Below are 25,750 nucleotides of genomic sequence, written 5' to 3' on the forward strand. Positions count from 1 at the left end.
CCATTCAACTCGGTCTTGGGCCACTCGTCGCCAATTTCCTAGTCGTCTCAGTAGTCGCAAATCGCTTTCGACCTGGTCGAGCCATCGTGCACGTTGGGCCTCCCTGTTCCTGGTGCCGTTGGGGTTGTTGAAGAGGACCATTTTCGTCGCACTGTCCTCCGCCATTCTTACGATGTGTTCGGCCCACCATACGCCTCTGCCACTCTCCGCTTTCCGTTTGTACTCCGCCAAATATCGTCCGCAGCACTTTCCGCACGAACACGCCAAGGAGCAGCGTCACGGCTTCAAGTCCCTAAAGAACTACCGGTCTAATAAGGGTTTTGTACATTGTTAGCTTCGTGCGACGGCGTATGCTTCCTGATCGTAGCGTTTTACGAAGGGCAAAGTAGGCTCGATTTCCCGCTTGGATGCGCCGCTGGATCTCCTTACTAGTGTTGTTGTCCGCGGTCACCAGCGATCCCAAATACACGAACTCCTGTACCACTTCTAGTTTGTCGCCGTCAACGGTTACCGTCCGTGGGAGACGCGCGTTTGTTTCTTTTGAGCCTCTTCCTTTCATGTATTTGGTCTTCGACGCATTTATTCTGAAAATTTCTACAGGGTAAATAGAAATATCAGTCAGTAAAGATAACCAAAAATAAGACGATTGAATAGATTTTAATGTAATCCGTGTAAAGTATAGCCATAACTTTTGTCATAAACTAGTCCAATTCAAATCTTCCTCTTTTTGCTTTAATTACAAGTCGCAATCGTTGTTGAAAAGCGTCACAACTGGCGCGTGATATCCTGAGGCATTTCATCCCAAATTTGCGAACGTTGCTTGAAAAAAGTATCCACAGTCAATCCTTTGATGCTCTCTAGCTTGCCTGGCATGAACTCCACGCATAGAAGTCGAGAAGATTTAATTAAATCAGGTGCAGAGGCAGATCACTCTTCCGTAGAAATAGAATCCGGAAAATTGTCCCCACACCAGGCCTTTGTAGCTTTCGCCTGGTGAGACGGTACAGAATCTTGCTGAAAGCAGTATGATGCATTCTTGTAGTGTTTTTTGACGATGGAAGCAAACGTTTATTCAAAACGTAATCCATGTAATATTTATTTTATTATACTTAATTGTCAATAGGCCTAATCAGTTTAATATTTTTCGCTTTTTTGTTAACCGAGCCAAAAAGATGGTGGGCCATGTTTAATGCTTCCTTGAAAAGAGAAACAATGTGATTGTTATTTAAGATGAAACATGAAAAAATTTCATTTAGTTCCCGAGTGACCGAAGTAGTAATTACGTTTTAATAGCAAAGTACTGCCAATGTATACGATGACATATAAACACATCTAAATTAATAGCGGATGATACTGTTGTCCCTGCTTCTTTTCCAGTGCAGATTTGCAAAAATTTAATCGATCAAATAATGTTTGCTTTTGTTCCATTTCGACTGTTCTACACCGTTGCCAGACTTTTGTCATTTTTTGATGTTTTGTGACGTTTTTGGTTTCTCTCACTGGTTTTGACGGTCTATTTGTCCAGTATAATCAATATATATAGAATGCCAGTGTCGCTGCAGTGCGCGTGGTAAACATCACACATGTTCAGATAATGTATTTACATTATATATACCTATATGTGTGTGCCTGAGATTCATCAAAAGCGGAATCTGATTGTCAAACTTTGACAACCAGTTTAAAATTTCAAATATGGCTGCCAAGTAATGTGATTAGAAACTTCGCTTGCTTCGAATTTCTGAAAAAACCGGTGCAAAAGGGCTCAGTTGTGGAATTCAATTCATCCGGACGAAAAGAAAAAGAACGTTTAAAAACATTTCACTGGCATGAAAACACAGCGATGAGCGCACTGATGACAGCACTTACCAGCGCACAGACAAAGAACAGATAAATAACAATAAGTAACTTTGACAATGAAGTTCCCGATTCACAGACTTGATACAGATTGTTAGCATCATGTTTACCACAAGGAGTCCTGTAGAAAAACAGCGACACTGGCATTCTATATACATATTGATTCTACTATTTGTCCTCATTTTTTGCATTTCTTTTCACTGTTTTTATCGTTTTTATCGCTTTTTTGGCGTTTTTTCTTCGCAATCTTTTCATCGTACTTTTGTCATATCGTCATTTCGCCTACTTGTCATCACTTGTACGTTGTTTTCTTCTGTCTTTTGGCTGCGTCTTCGTTGTCTTTTGTCTTCCATATGCAATCTTTTCGTCGTCTTTTTGTCAACTCTCTAGCTTAGTTTGGTTGCTTAGTTTTGTCATGGTCTTTTAGCCATCTAAGCATTTAGATATTTCATTGTAATTTCGTCTTCTGCTCACCGTTTTTTTGTTTTTTAATGTCTGTTTTTTACAGTTTTGTTACTTTCTACGGTGTCTTTTTGCCATTTGCGTAGTCATTTTTTCTTGCGTCATTTTCGGACGTGTTTTTTGTTGCTGCTTTCGACTCATTTCATCGTTTTCTCGCCATCTTTACATCGTTTCTCTGTCTCGTCTTTTTTCAGCAGAGGTTGGAAAATTCGCAAAATGAATATGTGCACCGAGCATTGGTAAACGAGTTTATGATGAGAAAACTGAAAAGCGAATGGTTTAATTTGCCTCTGTCTAATCAGCCACATGCATTCATGCTTCATAGCATTGCTGAATATACGAATATCGTGTGCAATGGAAAAGTGCGAAATATCACCTTCTGCTGCTTCGAATGCAACTAACATTACTTTAAACTATTCTCTTTTCATGGTGATATTATTTTGAATACTTCCCGGCGTCTCCGGTTATCCTATACCCGCTAAATCGGCCACACTTAATGTTCAATTCTATCCAATTTTTGAACGAATTCCGATGTTCACAATGAGGTTATGTTCCTGACAGAGCCAATGGATGCATTATCGATAGGGTTGGCGAATAGTATATGTTGAATCGAGAATAGAAAAAGCGGAAGTGCTTTTCATAAAATTATTGGACATTCAAGCCTTCAAAACGCAATGAAAAGATGACTGATACGAAGAAAAGACAGCGAAGAGATGGCGACAAAATAGTGGCCAAACCTCGTGTATTAGTCTTGACCTTGAAATGAGCCTTTCCCCGAGAACCCGCACTGAGAATCGCGGCTAACACGCTGACAGTCGAACAACGTCACACGCAGTACCTTGTAAGTCGCAAGGGCCTGCATAGTGTCGTCATTTCGCCAGTTCTCGGTCGGTGGTTTCTACAATAGACGGAGGAAGAGGCACAATCTGGTGTCTAAAATAACTCAACCCAAGTCGCTGGCTTAAAAGGGGGGTTGAGCAGTCTCCTCTTGTCCACCGCCTCTATGGTTCAAAGGTACAAGTACCAGCGAGCCACATTCCCTGGCGGGTGTTGTGCGTTCAAATCCGGTTATAATCTCGGATTATAGCCACCTTCCAGCATTGAACAAAAGGTGGTCGGAGTCTCAACGACAACTTGTTAAGCGCAGCTACCAATAAACCCCTCCCCTCCCCCCTCAACTTTACACTCTTTCCCCTCCATTTAAAAATTCTTCATTACTTTCCCCTAGCGTCCCTTCATCAATTGTAGAACCACTGTTTTAAAAAAAATATTAACAAAATAGTGGAAATATAACGAAAATGTGATGAAAAGTTGACAAAAACACATAAAAATACAATGGAAATAACGTAAAAATACGATGAAGAACGACGAAAATACGCTCAAATCGCGACAAAAACAAATATGATGAAAACGGCGAAGAGACGCACGTTAAACAGACAGCGTTAAACAAACGATAAACCATGCAAGAAAAACGACGAGAAAATGAAGAATATGAAATGAAGACAACAAAAGAACGACGGTAAGACAACATTTTTATTTTTTGACAACGAACAGAATAAAAGATGATATAAAGCATAAGAAGAGCTGCTAAATTACGGCGAAATGACTCCAAAACAACAACAAGCAAAAAGACCATGAGAAGAAAACAAAAACACGACTGAGGGAAGGCAAAAAGACGACGAATCAGAAGAAAAGGCAACAAAGAGATGTGAAAAATGCGGCGAAGAGTCAACGATAATTTGACGAACAATCAAAGAAAAGATGGTGAAAAGCATAAACGATGAAAACGCAGGGAAAGGTTAACGAAAACAACGACGGAAATATGACTAATTCGACATATTTTAAGCGTCCTTTTAACATATTTTGACGTTTTTTAATCGTCAACTTTTCCTAACCTTTTCCTCATCATCATTTTCGTCGTCATCATTGTGACATTCGTAGCTGATTCTTCTTCTTTTTGTAATCTATTTGATGTCTTTCCATTGTTCTTAGGTCATCATAGTGTTGTTTTATCAACGCCTTTTTTAGTCTTTCTGTTATGTTTTCTTCGTATTCGTTGTCTTTTTGTCCTCTCTCCGTCGTATTCGTATTATCTTTTCACGCTCCTTTTGTCATTTTTTCGTCGTCTTTTGTCGTCCTTTCGCCATTTTTTGGTCATCTTTTCGTTGCTTTTTGCTATGTATTCGTCGTTTTATTTGCTGCCACCGCAACAAAATGTTGTCTTTTTACTGCCCTTTCGTCGTCTTGATGTAAGGCAGTCGTCATCTTTTTTGCTTGTTTTGTCACCCTTTTGAGGCTTTTTAAATATCTTTTTTGTCGTTTTTTTGTGTGTCTTCTGGCGTCTTTTCATCGTATTTTCATATTATTTTCGACGTATTATCATCGTCTTTCGCCGTATTTTCGTCAACTTTTCATCGTAGTTTTATTATTTTTTCATCACTTTTTCGTCATCTTTTCATCGCACTTTCATTTTTTATTCAACAATTCATCAAACCTCATTCGCTCCACAGCGGTGAACTCCAATCGCACTACAGAAATTCTATTGGGAACTTTTCAAATATACGAAAAACTCGAAACGAAAGTATTTCCCTCGGTTCTTAAGGAATAAAGTTGTGCTTTACGGGAAACATTTGAAAAGAAATGGAATTGAATTGAAAAGGAATGGTTGGATATTAGTTACTATGCTACAGAAATCAATGCTTATTAAGTATTTAAGTTAAAAATTTGACAAATCAATAAAGCTGAATGTTCAAAGTAATCAGCTATATAAACTGGAATACTCATTCATAATTCTGCTGCTCCCATAAACACATTAACCAAAATCTTCTAACGACATTGGCTGAGTGTGTTCCAACTGAAAATGTTACGTGACCTTCGCCACGGTACCGACTGTACTGTCATGTGTGCCACATAGGTACTATTCATCCATCCGGACACGGACGTTTCATTCGGACGCGCGGACGCGCCGCGCTAGTGACGATTGGCCAGTGTCAGAACAATAAAGTTTAATTGTAATGCATTCTGTCTCGCAGTTTCATAAATGGGAACTAAAATGTGCTAACCCTCAAATACCGATTAGCATTCGACGAAAGCAACCACCGGTGCTACCCCGGGGTTAAACTATAAAGCGCGGATAAAAGCTTCCGAAACCGACCGGCGAATGTGAACGTGAATTAAGTACGGCGAAAAAGAGAGAGAGAGAAAAAACAAAAGTGAAGTGCGGGCAGTCCGGGTGTGAGCGAACGGGCGCTACACGGTGTGATGGCTCCGGCCTTGAGTGGTGTCGCGACAGCGCTCTTTGTGGTGGCCGTAACCGGTGTGACGCTGGTCGTCTACAGGAAGAACGGTGAGGATCATACCGTAGATCGGTTCCGGACGTACGAAGATTTCACCAAGTTCAATCGGTATGGTGCGAGTGTGGAAGATAATTTGATTCTCGATCCGCGGGATGAGTTCACGGTGCGGCCGCCACCGGCGGGACTGAAAAGTTCCTCCGATGGGCCGTTCTACAGCTTCAGTCGGCTTTCTAGTCAGGATTTAGATTACGACGCTTACTACCCGGATGAGGAGGACATCGGCCGGCAGAAGTACTTCAGCAATGAAAGCTACGTTCCGCGATACTTCAACGCTTCCGACTGGCTGCGAATCGAGGACCGAACGTCCGCCGGCATCGATTACGAGAAACGCGAGAAGATAAGAGAGGTATGGCAAGTGCGGACTGTGGCTTAGTGAAACGATTAGATGTTGTTAGCTTAGTAGGAAAGGGAAGCAATGACCGTATCGAAGACCACGATGATGACCGCATAATAGTTTCGTTTTTCTTAGCGAGGAAAAGCTGTGGTTTTGCATAGACAACTGGTAGGAAAAAAATTGAAAAACCGATACAATCATAAAAATATGTAAGAAAAGTATGCACTGTCCAGTTAGGGGAATTGATAGAAGCTTTTTTTTTTGCTGCCCGCCTTTGGGCCTTCACTGTGCAATGTATGTGACTTGCCTGTTAGCAGCAACAAACGATAACTCAATAGTGCGGAACGCGCTGGACCGGACTATTTTGACGACGAGTGACAGCTTTTGCTCGCGCGGATAATTGAAGCAAAACAAAACGAGGAAATGTCTGAAATGTGCACCCTTGAAGCTCCTCAATTATTCGGATTGCTCGTCATTGTTCGTGCTCCGGAACCCCGGCCGGTATATCGACGGCCGGCCTTTGTAACGCATTTTTGTTGAGGTTAATCGCTGCCGTTGTTGTCGATACGAATTATCTATAGAAAAGTGGAACCACATTTGACGGGGACAGACTGCACAATAAATTTGCATCTCACTGTGTTTTTTGCTCTCAAAAGAATGCGATACGAGTTCATCAACCGCGAGCTGTTGTCACGGAAATGGTTCACATTCAGACTAGGAAATTGCTTTGATTGCACTTGATTGTGAATGGCATCGCATTCAGGCGAACGTTTCAAGCATATATAGTTAGACTGTTTCATCTTCAAACAGCAGCTGCGTTTTTTTTATTTGTTTTGCATTTTTATTAAGCGCAATATAGTTTTTTCTCAATCGGTACATCCAATTACATACCAGTCTGCAGCAGTCTAATGTGAGTCTACTGACTGACTGTAATCGAGAGCCGTTTTAAAATGCTTTTTGCTCGATTCTTTTGTTATTTTAATGTTATTCATGCTGCGATAAAAAGCTCGATAAAAAACCTCTGAATCATGATACGTCACTGCTCGGTATGTATGGTTTCGTGATTGATATTCTTCTTCTTCAGCAGCATAGAGCCGGGGTGGCTCGTGCTGTTTCAAGCACTCGTCTCCATTCAACTCGGTCTTGGGCCACTCGTCGCCAATTTCCTAGTCGTCTCAGAAGTCGCAAATCGCTTTCGACCTGGTCGAGCCATCGTGCACGTTGGGCCCCCCTGTTCCTGGTGCCGGTGGGGTCGTGATTGATATACTTTCCATTTTATCTTTCTGCATTAGTGATTGAATGTACCTGTCAGTATCAATAAGTGGATGGTATCTATTGGAATGAAAAGCTCTGCTACAAGTATGTGCTACTGATGAGGAACAAAAAATCTGTTCGATGCAATCGAGAATTGTCGATCTACCGGGAAAAAAACTACTTTTGAGTAGATTTTTCTCTGCTCATACTTTTTCCGAATGGTATTTTTCTGGAATTGATGAGAAAATTTGCTAGAATTTTAATAACAAAAATGTCTACGATGCTTGGTCTAAATGTTAAACATTGTTGAAATAAGCAAGATCCAAGAAGTAGGGTTTATTTCTAATTCCCGTCGTAGTAAGGAAAGCCATCTAATTTGCATCATTTCTTAGGTGGATTTATTGAATGCTCCAAAAGCTCTGCTGCTCATTTGACTCAAACACACTTAGCTTCCGATCCGTGCCCTTTGAATTCACTAAAAAGCGATTAATAAAGCATTTGATTGAAATTACGCAACTGACTTTATATCATAAACTCGTCGTACCGTTTTAAAATCCGTCCATCAAAATGTTTCATCGTCCGCACTAAAAATCACAATAATGTTTACGAAGCTAGCGCGCATGTAGGGTAAAGAACTAGTTATTAAGAATAATATTTATCTAATTTGTATGTTCTATTTAGTCACATTGTACCTATTTTCCTTGATGTATTTTCCTTGACCTGATACAAAAGTTTCAAACTAACAGGCTACCGTAAGAAATAAACAAACAAATTACAAATTACTAGTTTTAAGCAGTCTAAGCGGGTCACTGATTGTTTTACCTTATTACAAGCGATGGGTTGAGTAAGTGGGGGATATCAGCATACCAATCTTCTTGCTATCTTTAGTTCTTCAAGCTGTTACCATTGGAAGACACTATTGTTGAGCTAAACTTTTGATTTTTCGCTTTAAAAGTTGGAGCGGCGGAACTGATTTTGGACAGACCGAACCCATTTTCACCCGCAAGGTGCTTTTTTAAGCAATCCTGAAATCTGAATTTTTTTACGTCCCCTTAAAAAATCCCTCGAATTTTTCCCCCTATTCAGTAAGTTCGCGTTCCTATCCGCGACCTACTAATCGGCATCTGATGCGTAATCGGCATAGCGTATCGGCATAGATGCGTAAAATGCCATCTGTCTAAATTGTTTATCGGGGCATACACTCACCGCACCGTTCGGCAAACGGTATTCGTCGTCTCTTTTATTCTCTGGTGTTCTTATGGGAAACTGCGAGTTTGACGTCTCACTCGCTGTTCATAAGGATGGTGGGAGAACAAAAGAGGTAAACATATAGCAGTACAAACGATCCGACTCAGAACAGTGTTGCCAAAGCAAATAACATTTAAACACATCGTTGCTTTATTAAATCACTAAGAAAATCTTCGAAAATTATTGAAAAAGCTGTCTTTTGTGTTGTTTTTAATAAAGAAAAATTAATTATGAACATACATTTCTCTTGAAAGTATTGAACCACGTTTTCACCATAGGAGGTTTCAGTTATTTTCAAACTTAAAATTCTTATTTCCAGAACCGAAACAGTGTCTTGGCAACACGATAGTTCATCAGTTGTGCTGCAGCTGCTGCTAGTGGTGAACAGGTTCCGTCAATTCAGAATTTGTTTTCAGTTTTGTTAGAAAATAATAAAACTTTTGGCTAGTGACAAAGCCCTAGATAATAGAAAAAAGAGACTGAATAATATGGTATGTGACAATTGAGTGCTTGACTTTTAGAGTGGTTGTAATCAGTGCTGAAAATTTGATGAATTCGTTAGTAGCGAGGTGGTGATTGCTGAAGAGCAGCTGAAAAATGTACGTTTTTGGGCAACGATTTTTAATTCATCATATTTCTTGTCGGAAGCCCAGTAAATTGTGTTTGTGTGAATCAAATGTATGGTTAAGTGATTTGTGAAGATGATCCTATCAAAAGATTTTGAAAATATGAATAAAAAAGTGCATTTTCGGATCATTTATGTTCAACTGATTAAAATAGGTAACACTGCTTAACTCGTTCCTTACCCTATTTGTGTAGGACGGCATAACAAATGTTATTCTGCAAATTTTCTGTAGGCTATGCAAGTTTTCCCGGCTGCAGAACACTAACAATGCGTTGTATGAGTTATATTCATTTTATGAATGACGGAAATTGAAACGATTAGTCGACATTTTCTTCTTCGTCGCACGAAAAAACGTAGGAAATTTGTAGTGTAGATAGTCAACAAACTTAAATATTAGGGAATAACTAGTTTTGCATTGTGTCATAAAAATTGCTGATATTTTTAATAATTTGCGTTGGATAGGACGGGAATAGGCAATTACGACGAAGCAGCAAAACACCCTAAGCAAAAGGTAGAAAAATCAGAAAAAAATTACAGCAAAATATCGGTTTGATGTCAACCTATCAACGTGCCTTGTATATATTATCAATGGATACATTTCCGCATGCATTCCGCATTACCAGCACTTTCAACAAGCATTTTATGTGAATAGAACTTTATTTAACTTTTATACAACAAACCTCACAAAATTTGTGCTGGAGTTTTAAAATGTTGTAGGATCTTTTTCTGCATGGTGGTTGCATGGATGCAGGTTTATTATGTCCAGTATTAGGGACAGTATTCGATTTGAGCTTAATTGTATGTATGTCTGTATGAGGATAGTCATCATCACCTCAAGGATTTTCCAATGTATGGACGTAGAATTACTGCAGAATCGAATTTATATACCCAGCAACTTTCATGTATAAATATACAATATATGAAGCTTACTAAATAGAGCAACAATGATTTAATGGTAAGATGAAATAAAGTATATATGAGCAAAAATAGAACAATCTCACCAGCAGTACTTCAAATGGAATAGAGTTGCATCATTTGGGTTCCCATAAGTGCTTCCATTATTAATGTAATTTTTTGTTCTGGTATGCATGAGCATTATTTAAACTTTTTTCGGCCAGAGTTTTCACTGTATAGTAAGAGGTGTTTCATGAGCTTAAACGAAACAACTAATTAAAATAACTTATATGAAGCTGCTTACCTACTAACAAGGTCGTGTGGCTCAGTCGTCACCGAAACCTGCAGTGTTGAGATCAGGCAGCCGGGAACCAAATTTCAAAATTTTTTCAATCTCAATTTTTCAAAAAAAAATTCAAAAAAAGTTTTCGTTAAACGTACATTTGTCCAAACTAGTCATAATAATCAGGATCGTCGTTTCGATGCTATCCAATCCTGTTCTCAAGCTACCTCTGTATTTGGAAAGTTGCAAAATGGTAGAAAAAATGTATAGAAAATTCCCTCGTTTGCACCATTGAAATATGAACTTTTTCTATGCGAATCAACTCGCAGGAAAATTCCTCTCGTTTGATGCGGAAATCATGGTAATTACCATGACATGAATGAGTTATAAGTGTTTAAAACCAGACCACTTTTCCACTCTTAGAGTTTGATTTTACATGCATTCCACCTTGAAGCGATACGAAAGCAATTCAAACAAGTACAAATATAGCACAAAAAGACATTAAATTAAATTGAAATACCTACTCAATTGGTAAATAAAATTGGGTCTTTACAAAATAAATTGCCAATAATTAGTAAGCTCAATAACTGGAACAACGTACGACACTCCTTCCAATTTTATTGCACACCTGTTTTTCTTGTTCTAACCCCTGTTTTTCTGCAACGAGCATTTGACAGTTCAGTTCGCTGCGGTGTTGCTTTTTGTTTATTTGCAAGCGGTGGGAGCCGTAGTTTTCCGTATCGCGATGTTTACCATTTTTCACCGTTCAGATGGCTATAGGAATCTATTTTATAACAGTCTATCGACATAGTAAGTGGTGTTACGAAAAAAAAACTACTTTTTTTTATTCAAAATCAACAAATTGCTGTGTACGAGTGCTTAGCTGTGCAAAAATTGGCAATTTACCCTACTTAGTTTAGGCTTCCCTTCCAATTGATGATAATTCCGTTCCTTTCTACGTTGGCTCTTCGTATTACATCTTCCAAGGCAATGTTGAACATTAGGTTAGAGAGTGCAAACCCTTGCTTTAGTCCTTCTAACGCCACGAAAGCGGCTGACGCACGATTAATTTTGATTATGATCCATCCAGAATCATCATTTTGTTGAAAAACCATGCGTATTTGCTACAGCACGTTTCGTTTTACAGAATCGTACGCAGCTTTAAAGCCAACAAACGAATGATGAGATCATAAGTTGTTATCCCGAAATTTGTTTAGTTACTGTCTAGTTGGCTAAACATCTGATCTATCTTGGAGCGACTGTCACGAAAATCAGCCTGGTAATCACCGACTAAGAACTCCGCTAACGGTCTTAGGCCACAGAACAGAATACGGGAAAGCAGCTATAGAGTAAGGAGGGGTAAAAGTGCGGTGCAGGTAAAAATTCGATTCAATCGGTGCAGGTACCGAGTAAATTGACTACATTGGTATGGATAGGTGACTACTTTGACAGCTTGAATCTATCGTAAGCTTTGGTTGCTTACGAAGCATAGTTGCTGAGTTATGTGCAAATGTTATTTTAGGGCGGTTTTGATGTAATTTTTCGTTATACGGCAAATACGATATCAACAGGAGGATACTATTTGTTGAAAATTTGTAGCAGCGTTTTACATCACTCACATATCTCTTTTGAAAATACGTTGAAAAGAATTTACAAAATATATTTCGCTTTTCTGTAATTTTTTAATCTAACCCCGTCAAGCGCCTTGTGGGGTAAAAGTGCGATTCACGGACGGGGTAAAAGTGCGATTCATGGAGGAGGCAAAAATGTATTGCTAATTATATACAGCTTTAGGCACTATATTACAGATACTAGAACTGGAAGATCTGCAGAAAATTGTGAGCTCTACAGATGTTGGCCGAAGGAAAACAATGTTTTTCTGCTGAAGAAACAAAAAACAAACGTTTGGAAAAGTTTCGATCTAATGGAGGCTGCAATACACCAGCGCAAAATAGAAAAGGTACAAATTGAGAATATTCCTTACCGAAATATAACGCAGATTGAAGATAATATGGTTTTGTTAGCGACTGTTGTGCTAATTTCATGGATTTGAGCTTCGCACTTTTGCCCCGCAAGTGGGGTAAAAGTGCGCATCGGCACTTGACCAGAAGAAAGAAGAATTTATTTTGCAAAACACTTACCGTAGATGATTTATAGTTGAATGTGAAGACATTGAGTTACTGCATCACTTTAAAATATATAATGTTGTTATCCTTCTTTATATCTCACGAAAATTGATGACAACTTCAAACATCACACTTATGCCTCACCATGCTCTAAGGCAAAATTAAACAATGAATGTTATGCCTCAACAGTTTTGCATTCCATTCTAAAGTTCCTCTTTATATTTAACTCTTATATTTAACCTCTTTATATTGGACAAATGAGGCCACCTAAACTTTTTTCGACATTTGTTCTTTCGCCCAGTGCCTGGCAATGATTCGAAAATGCCACTATTGGCTAAAACATGAAGCAATTCTACCAAAAAGCACAAAAGTATAAAAATGTCACCCAAGTGGCATTTGAATGAGGCAATGATGCAACAAGAATAACATATCAACGGTATTTAAATAAAAATTATACCAGAATGACACAAAATGATACAAGAAAAAATACTAAAATAATCAATAATGAAATTAAAAAAAAAAGAAATTCACAAAGGCACAAAAAATGATAAGTTATGTCGATTTGTTTTTAGCTGTACGCCATTATGGATTACGCCAAAAAAGTAACGCAGTTTGATAATAATGACACACACACACTATAAAAATAATACTAAAAAGGTATTATTTGGCAGCAAAGTGATACAAAAATAACACAATCAATGGTAGAGGAATGTACAGAGATTACACAAAAATGGAAAAATTGTAAACAAAATATACAAATAGGATAAAAAATGGATACAGAGAATCGATACAAAAATAGTTCACAAAATGAGACGAAAGCATATACAAATACGATCCAAAAGTTGTGGCATAACGCTGGTAAACGCCGCCTACAAGGTACTCTCCCATATCCTGTTACGCCGGCTGTCACCGCACCGGTAGCACTAAGTTTTGTAGAGCATTATCAGGCGGGCTTTATGGGGACTCCTTTGCCATTACGGACCAAATTTTCACCATACGACAGATCTTGCATAAATGCAGGGAGCACAACGTGCCCACGCATCACATGTTATTGATTTCAAAGCAGCATACGATACGGTCAATCGAAACTAGTTATGACAGATAATGCACGAACACGGCTTTCCGGATGAACTGACGAGACTGATTAGAGCTACATTGGATCAAGTGATGTGTTTCGTGCGCATCTCGCCGGACACTCTCGGGTCCCTTTAAGACGCGGCGAGGATTGAGAGAGAAAAGGTGACGGCTTATCATGCATGAAGTATACGCTGGCGTACGAAGCTGACAAAGTACAAAACCTTTATTAGACCGGTTGTTATCTATGGACTAGAAGCTGTGATGCTGCTCGCGGAGGACTACGCGCCCTTGCCGTGTTCGAGGGGAAGGTGCTTCAGACGATATTTGGCGGAGTACAAACTGGAAGCGAAGAGTCGAACGTGAATTGTGACTTCTAAGGCGACTGGGAAATTGGCGACGGATGGCCCAAGATCGAGTTGAATGGAGACGATTGCTTGAGACAGCATGAGCCACCATGGCTCTATGCTTTTGACGACGACGATCATACAAAAATTATACCAAACTGCACAGAAATAACACAATAAACAGAGAAAAATAATACAAAAATTACACTAAATTACATAGTTTGTGATTCACATTTTTGCTTAATTAATATGGTCTTTGTATTCAAATTGTCAAATAGAGCTCAAAATCGTCATCACATTCCAATCTGCAGCCTCTTTCCAGGGCGCAGGTGTTGTCGTTCAAGAATAAAGCGAACAACAGTGGTCCCAAGTTACTGCCTTGCGGTACACCAGATTAATTCGTGAACGTTAAATAGCCGTTCGTATACATCGGCTAATTGTTAGAATTTGGGATAAGGAACAGCTGCTGGAGGAGTGAAAGGATGGGGTTATCAGTCAGATCTACAAAACAGGCGACAAGTTGAACTGTGAGAACTATCGAGTGATCATCGTTCTCAATGCAGTCTAAATAGTGCTGTCCCAAATCATTTTCCGCCGACTATTGTTTCCCACAGAGCATTTTCAGATGCATTTTCTCGTGTGAACACTTTCCTTTTCGCCATATTTGAAGCATTTATTTAGATTCCTCGGAATCGCAAAATTTGTAACCAAATTTTCACTCGATGCTAACAAGTCTAAAACTCTATTCAATTTTACCTTGTTTTTGACAAAAATAATCGAGAACAAATTAAGATGGTTTTTATTTTGGTACGAAAAGTTTTCACCTATCCATGTCCAGTTGCTCTGTCAGTGTGTCAATGACTTGCATTCAGTATAGGCTCTGAGTTTGCAATTTCCAGTTACGGTTGGCTGGCTTGCCTTCGAAACTGTCATGGTGACTTGCAGTTAGTTTGTCCCATAACCGATGGATGCGTGTAGCCGTGATTTAAACTGACAAAACACGTAACAGATTGCCCAGTTCGAGGCAGTATCTCTAATTTCGGTGGGGTTAAACGACCTTTACATCAGATAGTGAAAGGGAATGCTTGTTTTTGTGTGGTTTTCAATGAATTTTAATCATTTTCTAATTCAAGTTTGTTTTTTTTTTATCTTCAATTCCACAGATGATGATCCACGCTTGGGACAACTACAAACTGTACGCATGGGGAAAGAACGAACTGAAACCGATCAGCAAACGGGGCCATTCGGGTAGCATTTTTGGGGCGTTCGATCTCGGCGCTACCATAGTGGATGGATTGGATACGCTGTATCTGATGGGACTGCACAAAGAGTTCGACGAGGGTCGCGACTGGGTCGAGCGTAAGTTTTCGCTCGAGGGCGTCGGGATGGATCTATCGGTGTTCGAAACCAACATTCGATTCATCGGCGGATTCCTGACATGCTACGCGTTCACCGGTGACCGGCTCTTCCTGGATAAGGCCAAATATGTGGCCGATAAACTGCTGCCGGCGTTCCAGACGCCGACCGGGATTCCGTATGCGCTCGTCAACGTCAACAATGGGGTGAGTTGGTTTGGTTTGCATTGGACGAACCATTTTCTTCAATTTTTTTACTAATTAAACATTGTTAGAGTACGTATATACAATCATTTTATTGGACGGGATGGGATTCGAGGTGATTGTAACGAATCTAATAGCACAAGATGTTAGTTTTAAAATATTCTGTAAGATAAGAAAAGACTTTCAACTGAACTTGTTCAGTAGGTTGTTGTTCAAAATCCAAGAGAATCCCATTCCTTAACACATTCTTCAAACACATTCCCTAGCTCAGTTTCAATTATTCTCTAGGTTTCGTTGAGTATAAACTTTAACCGAATACCATAGTATCCTGTACATACATCTGAGGTCGCATGCTCGCTAATCACGTCGCTTAACAATCATTGACAGTACGACAACTTACAATCTTTTTACGAGCTTCACTTCTTAGCACGGTAATTCACACGCGGATTGGTATTAGTAGAATGCATAGGCGAAATTTTTTCCGATTCACCATTTTTACGCTCAACTCCATTTCGCTATTCAACCTAACCGGTATCGAAATCAACTATCAATGATCTCTTTCTTTCCACCTCCGAATTCTGTCTGGATTGGTAATGGTAATGTCTGTACAAACGTGTTTGAAAAACATCATGCCTTCTTCCTTTGCTAACACTATCTTTGTGTGTTGGGTATGGTCTCAATCGGTCTTCATAATCCAAAAACAAAACCGTAATCCAATCTTGCAGCCTAAGACCTTGCTCGAGCGGGTCGCCAATCATATAGAAATCTTTTTTGTCAATCTGTTCTACAAGGTTAGTAAATGGTGTCTCTTCTATTCTCTAGTATAGTTCCTTCCAGCTGCACACGTTTAGTATACATATAGCCTGTCACGCTCTAGGGTAGGAATATCGCTCATCCAACCATGCGTTTACTTTGAACATATTTGAACATTGGATCTCACAAGAGGCCCGTGAGATAATAGGTTACAATCATCTCAGAGTTCCTTTCAAATATTTGTTCTTATTAGATTTTTTTTTTTTTCAAAAAAAAAAATACAATTCTATAGTTGAAGTGCCATCGGTTGTCTAAATCTCTGGTGATAAAACCTGTACTTACTCATTGAATACATTATCTTTATTGTTTCATAATCTTCTAGGCAAACTTTGTTTTGTAAAATTTTTGCAGTCCAAAAAACATGTTTTAGAATTTTTTAGAATAAAAAAAACACTCCAAATCATAACAACTTTGAATTGAAACTAATTTTCACTTAACTACTCAAACGGTGTGCCACGCATTCGCTAAAATAAATCATTTTTCGCCTTCCCTCTCTAACGCACCGCACAGATCAGCAAAAATTACGGCTGGGCCAGCGGAGGCAGCAGCATCCTGTCCGAGTTCGGCACGCTGCACCTGGAGTTTTCCTATCTCAGCGACGTAACCGGCGACTCGGTGTACCGCGAGCGGGTACAAACGATTCGCTCGGTGCTGAAGGACATCGAGAAACCGAAGGGCCTCTATCCGAACTATTTGAACCCGAAGACGGGCAAGTGGGGCCAGCAGCACATGTCGCTCGGAGCGCTCGGCGACAGCTTCTACGAGTACTTGCTGAAGGCGTGGATCCAGTCCGGCCACGAGGACGAGGAGGCCCGCGAAATGTTCGACGACGCGATGCAAGCCATCATACAGAACATGATCCGCACCAGCCCCGGCGGGCTGACGTACGTGTCGGATCTCAAGTTCGAACGGCTGGACCATAAGATGGACCATCTGGCTTGCTTTGCTGGTAAGTAGCACTTGGGTTTCGGTTAGTAGACTGCAAGAAATTCTATTTAGTTAGGTTTGGTGTATTGGTCTTGTGGTTAAAATCTCGTTGAGGGAACATAGTCAACTAAAATTTTTGAAAGAGTCACTATTTTTATTTCAGATTTTAATTCTATAGTCTTTTCCGCTTAATTTGATCCAATTTTGTAGTAATAACAAACAGAAGTATTCCAATATCGCGCAAAGGAAACTCGCGACTGTAAAATCCGTCGCTAATTAACGTATTGACACAAACTTGACTCCTCTAGATCCAGATTTCGCCTGCTGGCTGTCTCACGAATTGTACTAACTCCAGTGACAAATTCCTAACCGCTTGACTCGGATCCGGTTTTGTCACGAATAATGCAATCGGACCCCAGGACCCCATAGCCTGCACACCGACACAAACGATAACGGCCAACGATGTATAAACTTCGCAGCTTCGCGAGGGCTGGTGATCCGAAGCACCTCTTTCCCGCGCAACGATATCCACAAAGCCATCTGGAGATCACCTGACCAACGTACAATGAACCAAATTGACCACGTTCTCATAGAGGGCTGGTTCTTCTCTAACATCACGAGCGTACGCTCCCGTCGGGGTGCGGATATTGATTCTGACCATTACCTAGTAGCAGTACATGTGCGCTCAAAGCTGTCCACCGTATACCGGACACGTCAAAGCCGCCCTCCTCGGCTGAACATCAGGCAGCTAGATAACCCAGCTGCCGAGAACTACGCGCGAGTACTGAATGAGGTACCGCCTTCTTCCGAAGAGTTAGGTGCTTCAAACCTCGAAGACGGTTGGGGCAGAATACGCTCAACGGAACCAGTTGACCACGATCCTGAGGAGAAAAAAGCGCCAAAAGGAGGACAGAGTTCGTGAAGAATTAGAGCAACTATTCCGAGCTAATGACACGCGCAAGTTTTATGAGAAGGTGAACCAAACTCGGAAGGGCTACACACCGAAACCTGACATGTGTAAGGACGAGGGAGGGAATCTAATTACAAACGAGCGCGAGGTGGTCGACAGGTGGAAGCAGTTCTTCGATGAACACCTCAATGGCGAAGTCGCAGAAGGAGGCGGAACGGAAATTAACCTAGGAGCGCCCATGGAAGATAGTGATGTCCTAGCACCTGATCTCCAAGAAGTCAAACGAGAAATCAGGCTGCTGAAGACCAATAAAGCCGCTGGGAAGGACCGCCTACCGGCAGAGCTTTACAAACGTGGCGGAGAAACGCTAGCAAAGGCTCTACACTGGGTTATTTCGAGGACTTGGGAGGAGGAGAAGCTACGGTATTATGCTGGTAAACGCCGCCTACAAGGTACTCTCCCAGATCCTGTTACGCCGGCTGTCACAAGGTTTCGTAGGGAATTATCAGGCGGGTTTCATGGGGGCTCGCGCAACTACGAACCAAATTGTTACTATCCGACAGATCTTGCAGAAATGTCGGGAGTACAACGTGCCCACGCATCACATCTTTATTGAGTTCAAAGCAGCATACGATACAGTCGATCGAGACAAGCTATGGCAGAAAATGCATGAACACGGTTTTCCGGACAAACTGACGCGATTGATCAGAGCTACATTGGATCGAGTGTTGTGTTTCGTACGCCTCGCTGGGACACTCTCGAGTCCCTTCGAGACCCGACGAGGGTTGAGACAAGGTGACGGTCTATCCTGCATGCTGTTCAACATCGCTCTTTAGGGGGTGATCCGACGAGCGAGCATCGAAACGAGGGGCACGATTTTTACCAAGAGTAGCCAATTTCTAGGCTTGGCAGATGACTTCGATATCATTGCCAGGAACTTTGCGACGGCGGAGGCAATCTACGCCAGACAGAAAGCGGAGTCTAGGAGAATTGGGCTAAAAATAAATGCGTCGAAGACCAAATACATGAAAGGAAGAGGCTCAAAGGAAACAAACGCGCGTCTCCCACGGACGGTAACCGTTGACGACGAAGAACTAGAAGTGGTAGAGGAGTTCGTGTATTTGGGATCGCTGGTGACCGCGGAAAACAACACTAGTAAGAAGATCCAGCGGTGCATCCAAGCGGGAAATCGGGCCTACTTTGCCCTTCGTAAAACGCTACGATCAAGAAGCATACGCCGCCACACGAAGCTAGCAATGTACAAAACCCTTATTAGACCGGTAGTTCTTTATGGACTTGAAGCCGTGACGCTGTTTACGGAGGACATACGCGTTCTTGCCGTGTTTGAGCGGAAAGTGCTGCGGACGATATTTGGCGGTTTACGAACTGAAAGCGGAGAGTGACGGAGGCGTATGAATCACGAGCTACAGGCATTGCTTGGGGAGACTCCCATCGTACATCTCGCGAAAGTTAGCAGGCTATGGTGGGCCGGACACGTCGTAAGAATGCCGGACGACAGTGCGACGAAAATAGTCCTCTTCAACAACCCCACCGGCACCAGGAACAGGGGGGCCCAACGTGCACGATGGCTCGACCAGGTCGAAAGCGATTTGCGACTTCTGAAACGACTAGGAAATTGGCGACGAGTGGCCCAAGACCGAATTGAATGGAGACGAGTGCTTGAAACAGCACGAGCCACCCCGGCTCTATGCTGAAGAAAAAGAAGAAAAACTGCCGGAAGAATGGATGGTAAGAGCAGTTTGTCCTATCTACAGATAGGGCGGTCGGCTCGATTGCTGTAATTATCACGGAATTACACTGATCAACACTGCCTGTAAGTGCTCTCCAAGTAGCAAGATAATGCGTAATAAAATGCGGGGCCAGTACTACTGTGGATCAAATTTTGGCACTCCGACAATCCTTCAGAAATATCAGGAGTACAACGTGCCCACGCATTATATTTTCATGGATTTCAAGGCAGCATACGATACAGTCGATTGCGAATTAATAGCTTGGCGCGAGAATGGTTTTTCAGATAAACTGACGCGAACGATTGAAGCTATCTTGGAACGAAAGATATGCTATGAGTTTTGCACTCTTGAGTCCTTTCAATTTGCTCCGACGGTTGCGGAAAAAGAATGGACTATCATGTATGTTGTATATCATCATTCGTAATTGCATGGCATGATTTTTAGCAAGAATAACGAGCACCTAGGGTTCGCGGAAGACTGCAATATTATCACTAAAAACTGCAATGCCGTAGGTAATCCGTGTCAGGTTAAATGCAAAGGCTAGTAGAATTGAACTGAGAATCAATATGTCGAAACTTCAGTATATAAATACACTCAAGTCTTTTTTGCATGGAGGATACATGGCTTGTAAAAGAAAACCGGTAAAAAGCGCGTTAATTCGAAAAATTATGTAAAAAAACGCGTTAATTCAAAAATCGCAAAAAAACGTGTAAAAAGAGTCTAAGCAGTTGATGAGTTCTCCTCCTCAAAGTGCCTGCAAAGTAACGATGTAAAACACTATTCAGACTGGCACTTTTCTAGGGACTTGACACAGTAAACGTGCATACGCAAGGTGTACGCGCACGTGTCGTATACGGATGAAAGGCGTTATGGGCTATTTTTTGTGAAGTATAAACGGAAGCGGAGGCTTCAAGGCCGCTCATGATACTATCGACCGTGAAAAGTTATGGAAAATGATGGACGAAAACGGTTTCTCCGAGAAGGTGAAAAGCTTGATTAAGATGTGCGGGTTTCAACATGCGGGGCTCGAGCTTCAATAAATGCAGGCCATTTATCTGTTTCGCTGACGACGTGGGTACTTTCGGAAGAACGTTTTAGATGGTGGCTCAGCAGTATACCAAGCAGAAACGAGAAACAGAAAAGGCTGGATTACTGATAAATACGTCTAAAATCAGGTACTTGTCAGCAGGAGTAAACGAGTGCGAACCAGCTCGCATAGGCATGTTGTAATCGAAAGAGACGAATTTAAAGTAGTAGATGAGTTTGTAAATTTACGGGAAGAACGGTCACAGCGAAAAACGTTTAACCTTTCGCCCGAACAGCTGCACAGAACATGCGGAAAATTATTATGCAGGTGAAATCCTAAAGGACATCATACCAGGAAGTATGTTCGCTCAGCCTATGTCCATGTTCCAACAACCAAGGTTGCGTACTCCAGTCGGCACCTCGTGGTGGATGGTAGAGATCGGACTTAGTGGATAAGGTTGGTAGATTTGCACTCGTTCACTCTTTGCCAGCAAAAGCCCAGTTTCACAAAAAGATAAATGAATCGCATTTAAAACGATCGTTAACTTGAAGAAATCATTGGGAATTCTGTTACACTTTTGCAAAGACCCCGTAATAAACTCATCCCGCTAATCGACCTATGAATTAACCATCGAAGGAGACAATCGCGGCAAGGAAGTACCATTTTGTGACTAATAAATTCAAAAACAATCTTACTAGGTATAAGCAAAAATGCCAGAAGAAGAATTCTAGGAAGATCGGTAGCCTAGATTGCTGGTTGAATCTTGGATGAAAAAACAGGAACATTGCGCTTTTTAATGTTCCTGGAAACTCCTTAGTTTAGTTTAGCAAGAATTAGCAAGGTCTAGATAATTAGTCTAGCAATTTTTGACACCGCTACCATTCCTCTTGGAAATAGCTTCAAGCAAAATTGGGCAATCTAGGGGAAGAATCATTTTCCTCTTCCTAGGATCGCCAGCAGTGTCAAAGAAAATCCTACGACTAGATGTCAGCTTCTGACTCGCCTGTCGCCTGATGGTTAAACTTAACAGGGATTGACAGAACACTCCTCTAAAGATCGCTTGATTCTATCACACCGCAATTTGTACGCGGGCATGTCGAGAGCTCATACGAAATCTTCCCACAATAGAGGTACGTTTTAACGCAATGGAATGCTTGAATCGGACAATTCCGGAGTCTATCAGGTCCTTGGCGGCCCGGTCAATTGACTAAGAAGACTTGAGACCGAAAAACGCAGCTTGTTTTACAGGACTTGGACAAAATCTCGGTCACGACTGAATAATGCTTACCTAAATTGTGAGATATTTTTAAGGCATTTAGAAGGTAAACCGCAGTTCAGCGGATCCTTCCAGGGGAGGGGGAGGCTTAACTCGTCAGGTTAACTTCTGTAACGTGGGTTAATTTTTTCCCGGCACTTTTACAAAAGCCCGAGTAGAATCAGTCAAAAGTGGGAAATAAAAGACTTCACTGAAGCACTCGCTGGGACGTGCTTTGTCAAATGCACGATGCTCGTTTTAAGATCTCATAACTGGGGTCATAAGATCTGTTGACTTTTTGATAAATATATTAGATAATTAATGAATTATTTGGATACAACGCAGGTGGCCTGTTCGGACTCGGAGGAACGACGTTGAACAACCAGTATTCGGAAAAGTACTTGGAAATTGGCGAGGGAATAACCAACACCTGCCACGAGAGCTACGTGCGGACGTACACCCGACTGGGGCCGGAAGCGTTCCGCTTCAACGACGGCGTCGAAGCCAAAGCCCTGAAGAGTGGCGAAAAGTACTACATCCTGCGACCGGAAACGTTCGAAAGTTACTTCGTCATGTGGCGGCTGACGCACGACCAAAAGTATCGCGACTGGGGATGGGATGCGGTGCAGGTAAGCTGAAGTTGTTAAAAAACCTTTTCTGGTGAGCTTAGTTAAAAGATTATTTACTCGCAGGCCCTCGAGAAACATTGTCGAACGCCGAACGGCTTCAGCGGTTTGAAGAATGTTTACCTTACGGATCCACAAAAGGACGATGTTCAGCAAAGTTTCTTCCTGGCTGAAACCCTTAAGGTATGTGTCTAACTCAAGTTTTCAACAGCAAATTAATGATTAATCACTTTACGTTATTTTAGTATCTGTATTTGCTATTTTCGGACGATTCCCTCCTACCGCTGGACGACTGGGTGTTTAATACCGAAGCACATCCGCTGCCCGTTAAGGGTAGAAATCCCCTGTTCCGAGCAGCGGCGACCCCCAGTGGACCCTAGGCCGAACACGCTGATAGTATACTCCACTTACTGCAGACGATGCATTATTCTACGACGTAGAATAGTAGTACTAAAGAAGAGTTATTTTCTGCCTTGGTTGTTTGATGCGTGTGTACGTGCGTGCGTGCGTGGACAAATCATCGTTACGTGAGTATAAATTCGTTGTTCTGTTTCTCTGTGTTCGTAGTAGTATCGTGACCAAGATCTTCCTCGATTATCCGGAGGAAGCGCGATTCCTTATTATACTGTTGTGTAGTGATGCGAAAGATGAGAAAACTAGCCAGTTTGACTGTTGCCGTGTGTGCGCCTCGCGTGCGAGTTCTAGTTTATTACAACCCGCAAGAGTCATTTAGGAAGGAAGAAAAGGATAACACACGAGTACGTATTGATTTTTTTTTGTTTCGAATGATTGTAGTTAATTAAATAGGAAAAAAGATATATATATAAACTAAATAATTGTGATGAAACCCACTAATTTATCGGATAGGACGATTGTTCTGTATAGAATATAATTGATATTATAGATGAAGTAAACTGATGACGCGCAGACGAATGTAAAAAAGAAACCTGGAACGATAGAGATGACCTGTTTAGATTAAAAACAAAACAAAAACCTATTTTCAACTCTTCCAAATCTTTTCCTAGTGATAGACACAGAAACATGATGTTATCACTGGCACATCTTCTAACAGCACCCAGACGTTAAATTAGATAACCCACCTACAATATACAGAAATGTGTCTATATTCGAAAACTTTAACAGAACTGTTTTCCGCGCGCGATTGTCGAATCTGTCGTTTTATTGTTGTTTAAAGTATTCTCAGTTTAAAGCATTTGTTTTTGAATCCACCGTAAAGTCAAGGAAGCAAACTGCTGATAAGCATTGATTGGTTTGCAAATGCTTTGCTTCTACTTGCGTAATACTTTCAATAACAACAAACCAGGGCAGTTCTGCTGAGCTGACCGGCAACAAATCGGGATCGGGCAATTGGGGGGGAAAATGTTCAACTAATCACATTTAATCTCGAGACAGTGCCAAAATTAGTAGAGCGCATGACGGTTTTTTTTCGCTCGTTGATAATTTAAAGTACCATTTTTGTATTGTTTTCCCTTTCAATAAGAACTAGAAAAAAAACATTTCCTAATGGTGGCATTTTCTTTACCAATCGGGTGCAACGGAGGAAGGAGAGCATCATTTCTTGGGCCTTTTAGAAACCTATTTAATAAATGATATATTTAGTGGCAAACGTCTCGTCGTTGTAGGTCACGATGAGGGAGGCCATCTCTATTACAACGCGTCCCGCTATCTTGAGCTTGTAAATATTCTGTTATAATTTATTGTAGCAAAAAAAAAAACGAAAGTAAATCAGTCAACTTTAAACGAAAAAAAAATGCTACGAACAGATATCGTTACATAAAAAGCAACATAAACCTTAAAAGTTAGAAAACTTTGTGGCAGCCTACTGCGAGTATATATTTAGTTGAAAAAAAAAATACAAAAAAACGTAACCTTTCAATAGCCACACTTTGTAGAATTGTAGAAATTGACGAATCACGTAAAACTGAAACAGCGGGAAATCCTGTCTGCCAGTTCGCACCATTTTTTTTAAATATAAAAAAATACCTATGAAAAATCAAATCAAGAAACAAACAACCGAAATGCGAGCGGTTTATTTAATGTATTACCTATCTACTCTACCAACCAACCAGATGCTGACGACATAACAAAATGTTGATATATCTTCTATATAGTTAGCACCAGATTCTGCGGGTAATTAATAGTTTAGTAAAATATAAACAAAACACTAAGGTTCAACTACTACTACCTACCACTTTTTCAGTAATGTTGCACTCTTTCAGTAGCAAGTAAATAGGACAATGAGTATAAATAATAGTATTTAAAGAAATGAAAAAAAAAAAAAAACAAAAACAAACAACACTCAGATCAGATCTATCAGCAGAGAACACTTAACCGATTGATTGCAATGCATTGCATTTTAACTCGACAAAACTGTGCGGGAGAGAGAGGAAACATACAAAAAGCACTTCACTACACTACACTAATGATGAGTTTTGAAAACAGATTGAAGTCGTGCGTCGTGTGAGAGCAAGGAAGTTGGGAATGGCGCACCGCCGCGCAGCGCCGTTGTTTCCCTATAGTAGTTAGTGAACGTGATGCGTGTAATAAAATGTCATTTTATAAATTCGAATGTGTTCCGACAGTTGGCAACTGAACTGAAAAGAATATTGCCTGACGATTCCCGCAGCAGTACCTACAAAATTAGCAGAGCTACAACATTGCTGCTTTAGGGATTATATACCATTCCCTAAAATTCCATTCCCTAGAAAATCATTCCACAGCAAATATCAAATAACATTAGCATATAAGGTTGAACACTTCGTAGATGGCTACATAATCGCATACCTGGCTACGCTTCAAACAACGGCAGGGGAAGTTGGAACGGATAGTCAACCCTTGTTGCGTCTCGAAGGGACTCCCCGAGATGCGTACAAACCACATCATTCGATCCAATGTAGCTCTGTAGATATCAGTCATTTTATCCGGAAACACGTGTTCGTGCATTATCTGCCATAGCTAGTCTCAATCGACTGTATCGTATGCTGCTTTGAAATCAATCAAGATG

The 25,750-nt window shown here is 40.9% G+C and overlaps 1 protein-coding gene across 5 annotated transcripts in view; it reads left to right on the forward strand.

Annotated features, from left to right (window-relative positions):
• Nucleotides 1–25,302, forward strand: part of LOC128741621 (mannosyl-oligosaccharide alpha-1,2-mannosidase IA) — a 72,546-nt gene extending 47,244 nt beyond the window's left edge. For 4 of the 5 annotated variants that reach the window (XM_053837595.1, XM_053837572.1, XM_053837581.1 and 1 more), the window contains exons 3-7: nt 15,021–15,419; nt 16,740–17,178; nt 22,445–22,728; nt 22,792–22,908; nt 22,971–25,302. In XM_053837595.1, the coding sequence (XP_053693570.1) occupies nt 15,021–15,419; nt 16,740–17,178; nt 22,445–22,728; nt 22,792–22,908; nt 22,971–23,105 (1,374 nt within the window). In that variant the 3' untranslated portion in view covers nt 23,106–25,302. Of the gene's footprint in view, nt 1–5,348; nt 6,019–15,020; nt 15,420–16,739; nt 17,179–22,444; nt 22,729–22,791; nt 22,909–22,970 lie in introns of all 5 variants that reach the window. The other variant, XM_053837602.1, reaches the window with a different exon arrangement.
• The last annotated feature ends 448 nt before the right edge of the window (nt 25,303–25,750 follow it).

This window comes from Sabethes cyaneus, chromosome 1, assembly GCF_943734655.1.
Source record: "Sabethes cyaneus chromosome 1, idSabCyanKW18_F2, whole genome shotgun sequence".
NCBI lineage: Eukaryota > Metazoa > Arthropoda > Insecta > Diptera > Culicidae > Sabethes > Sabethes cyaneus.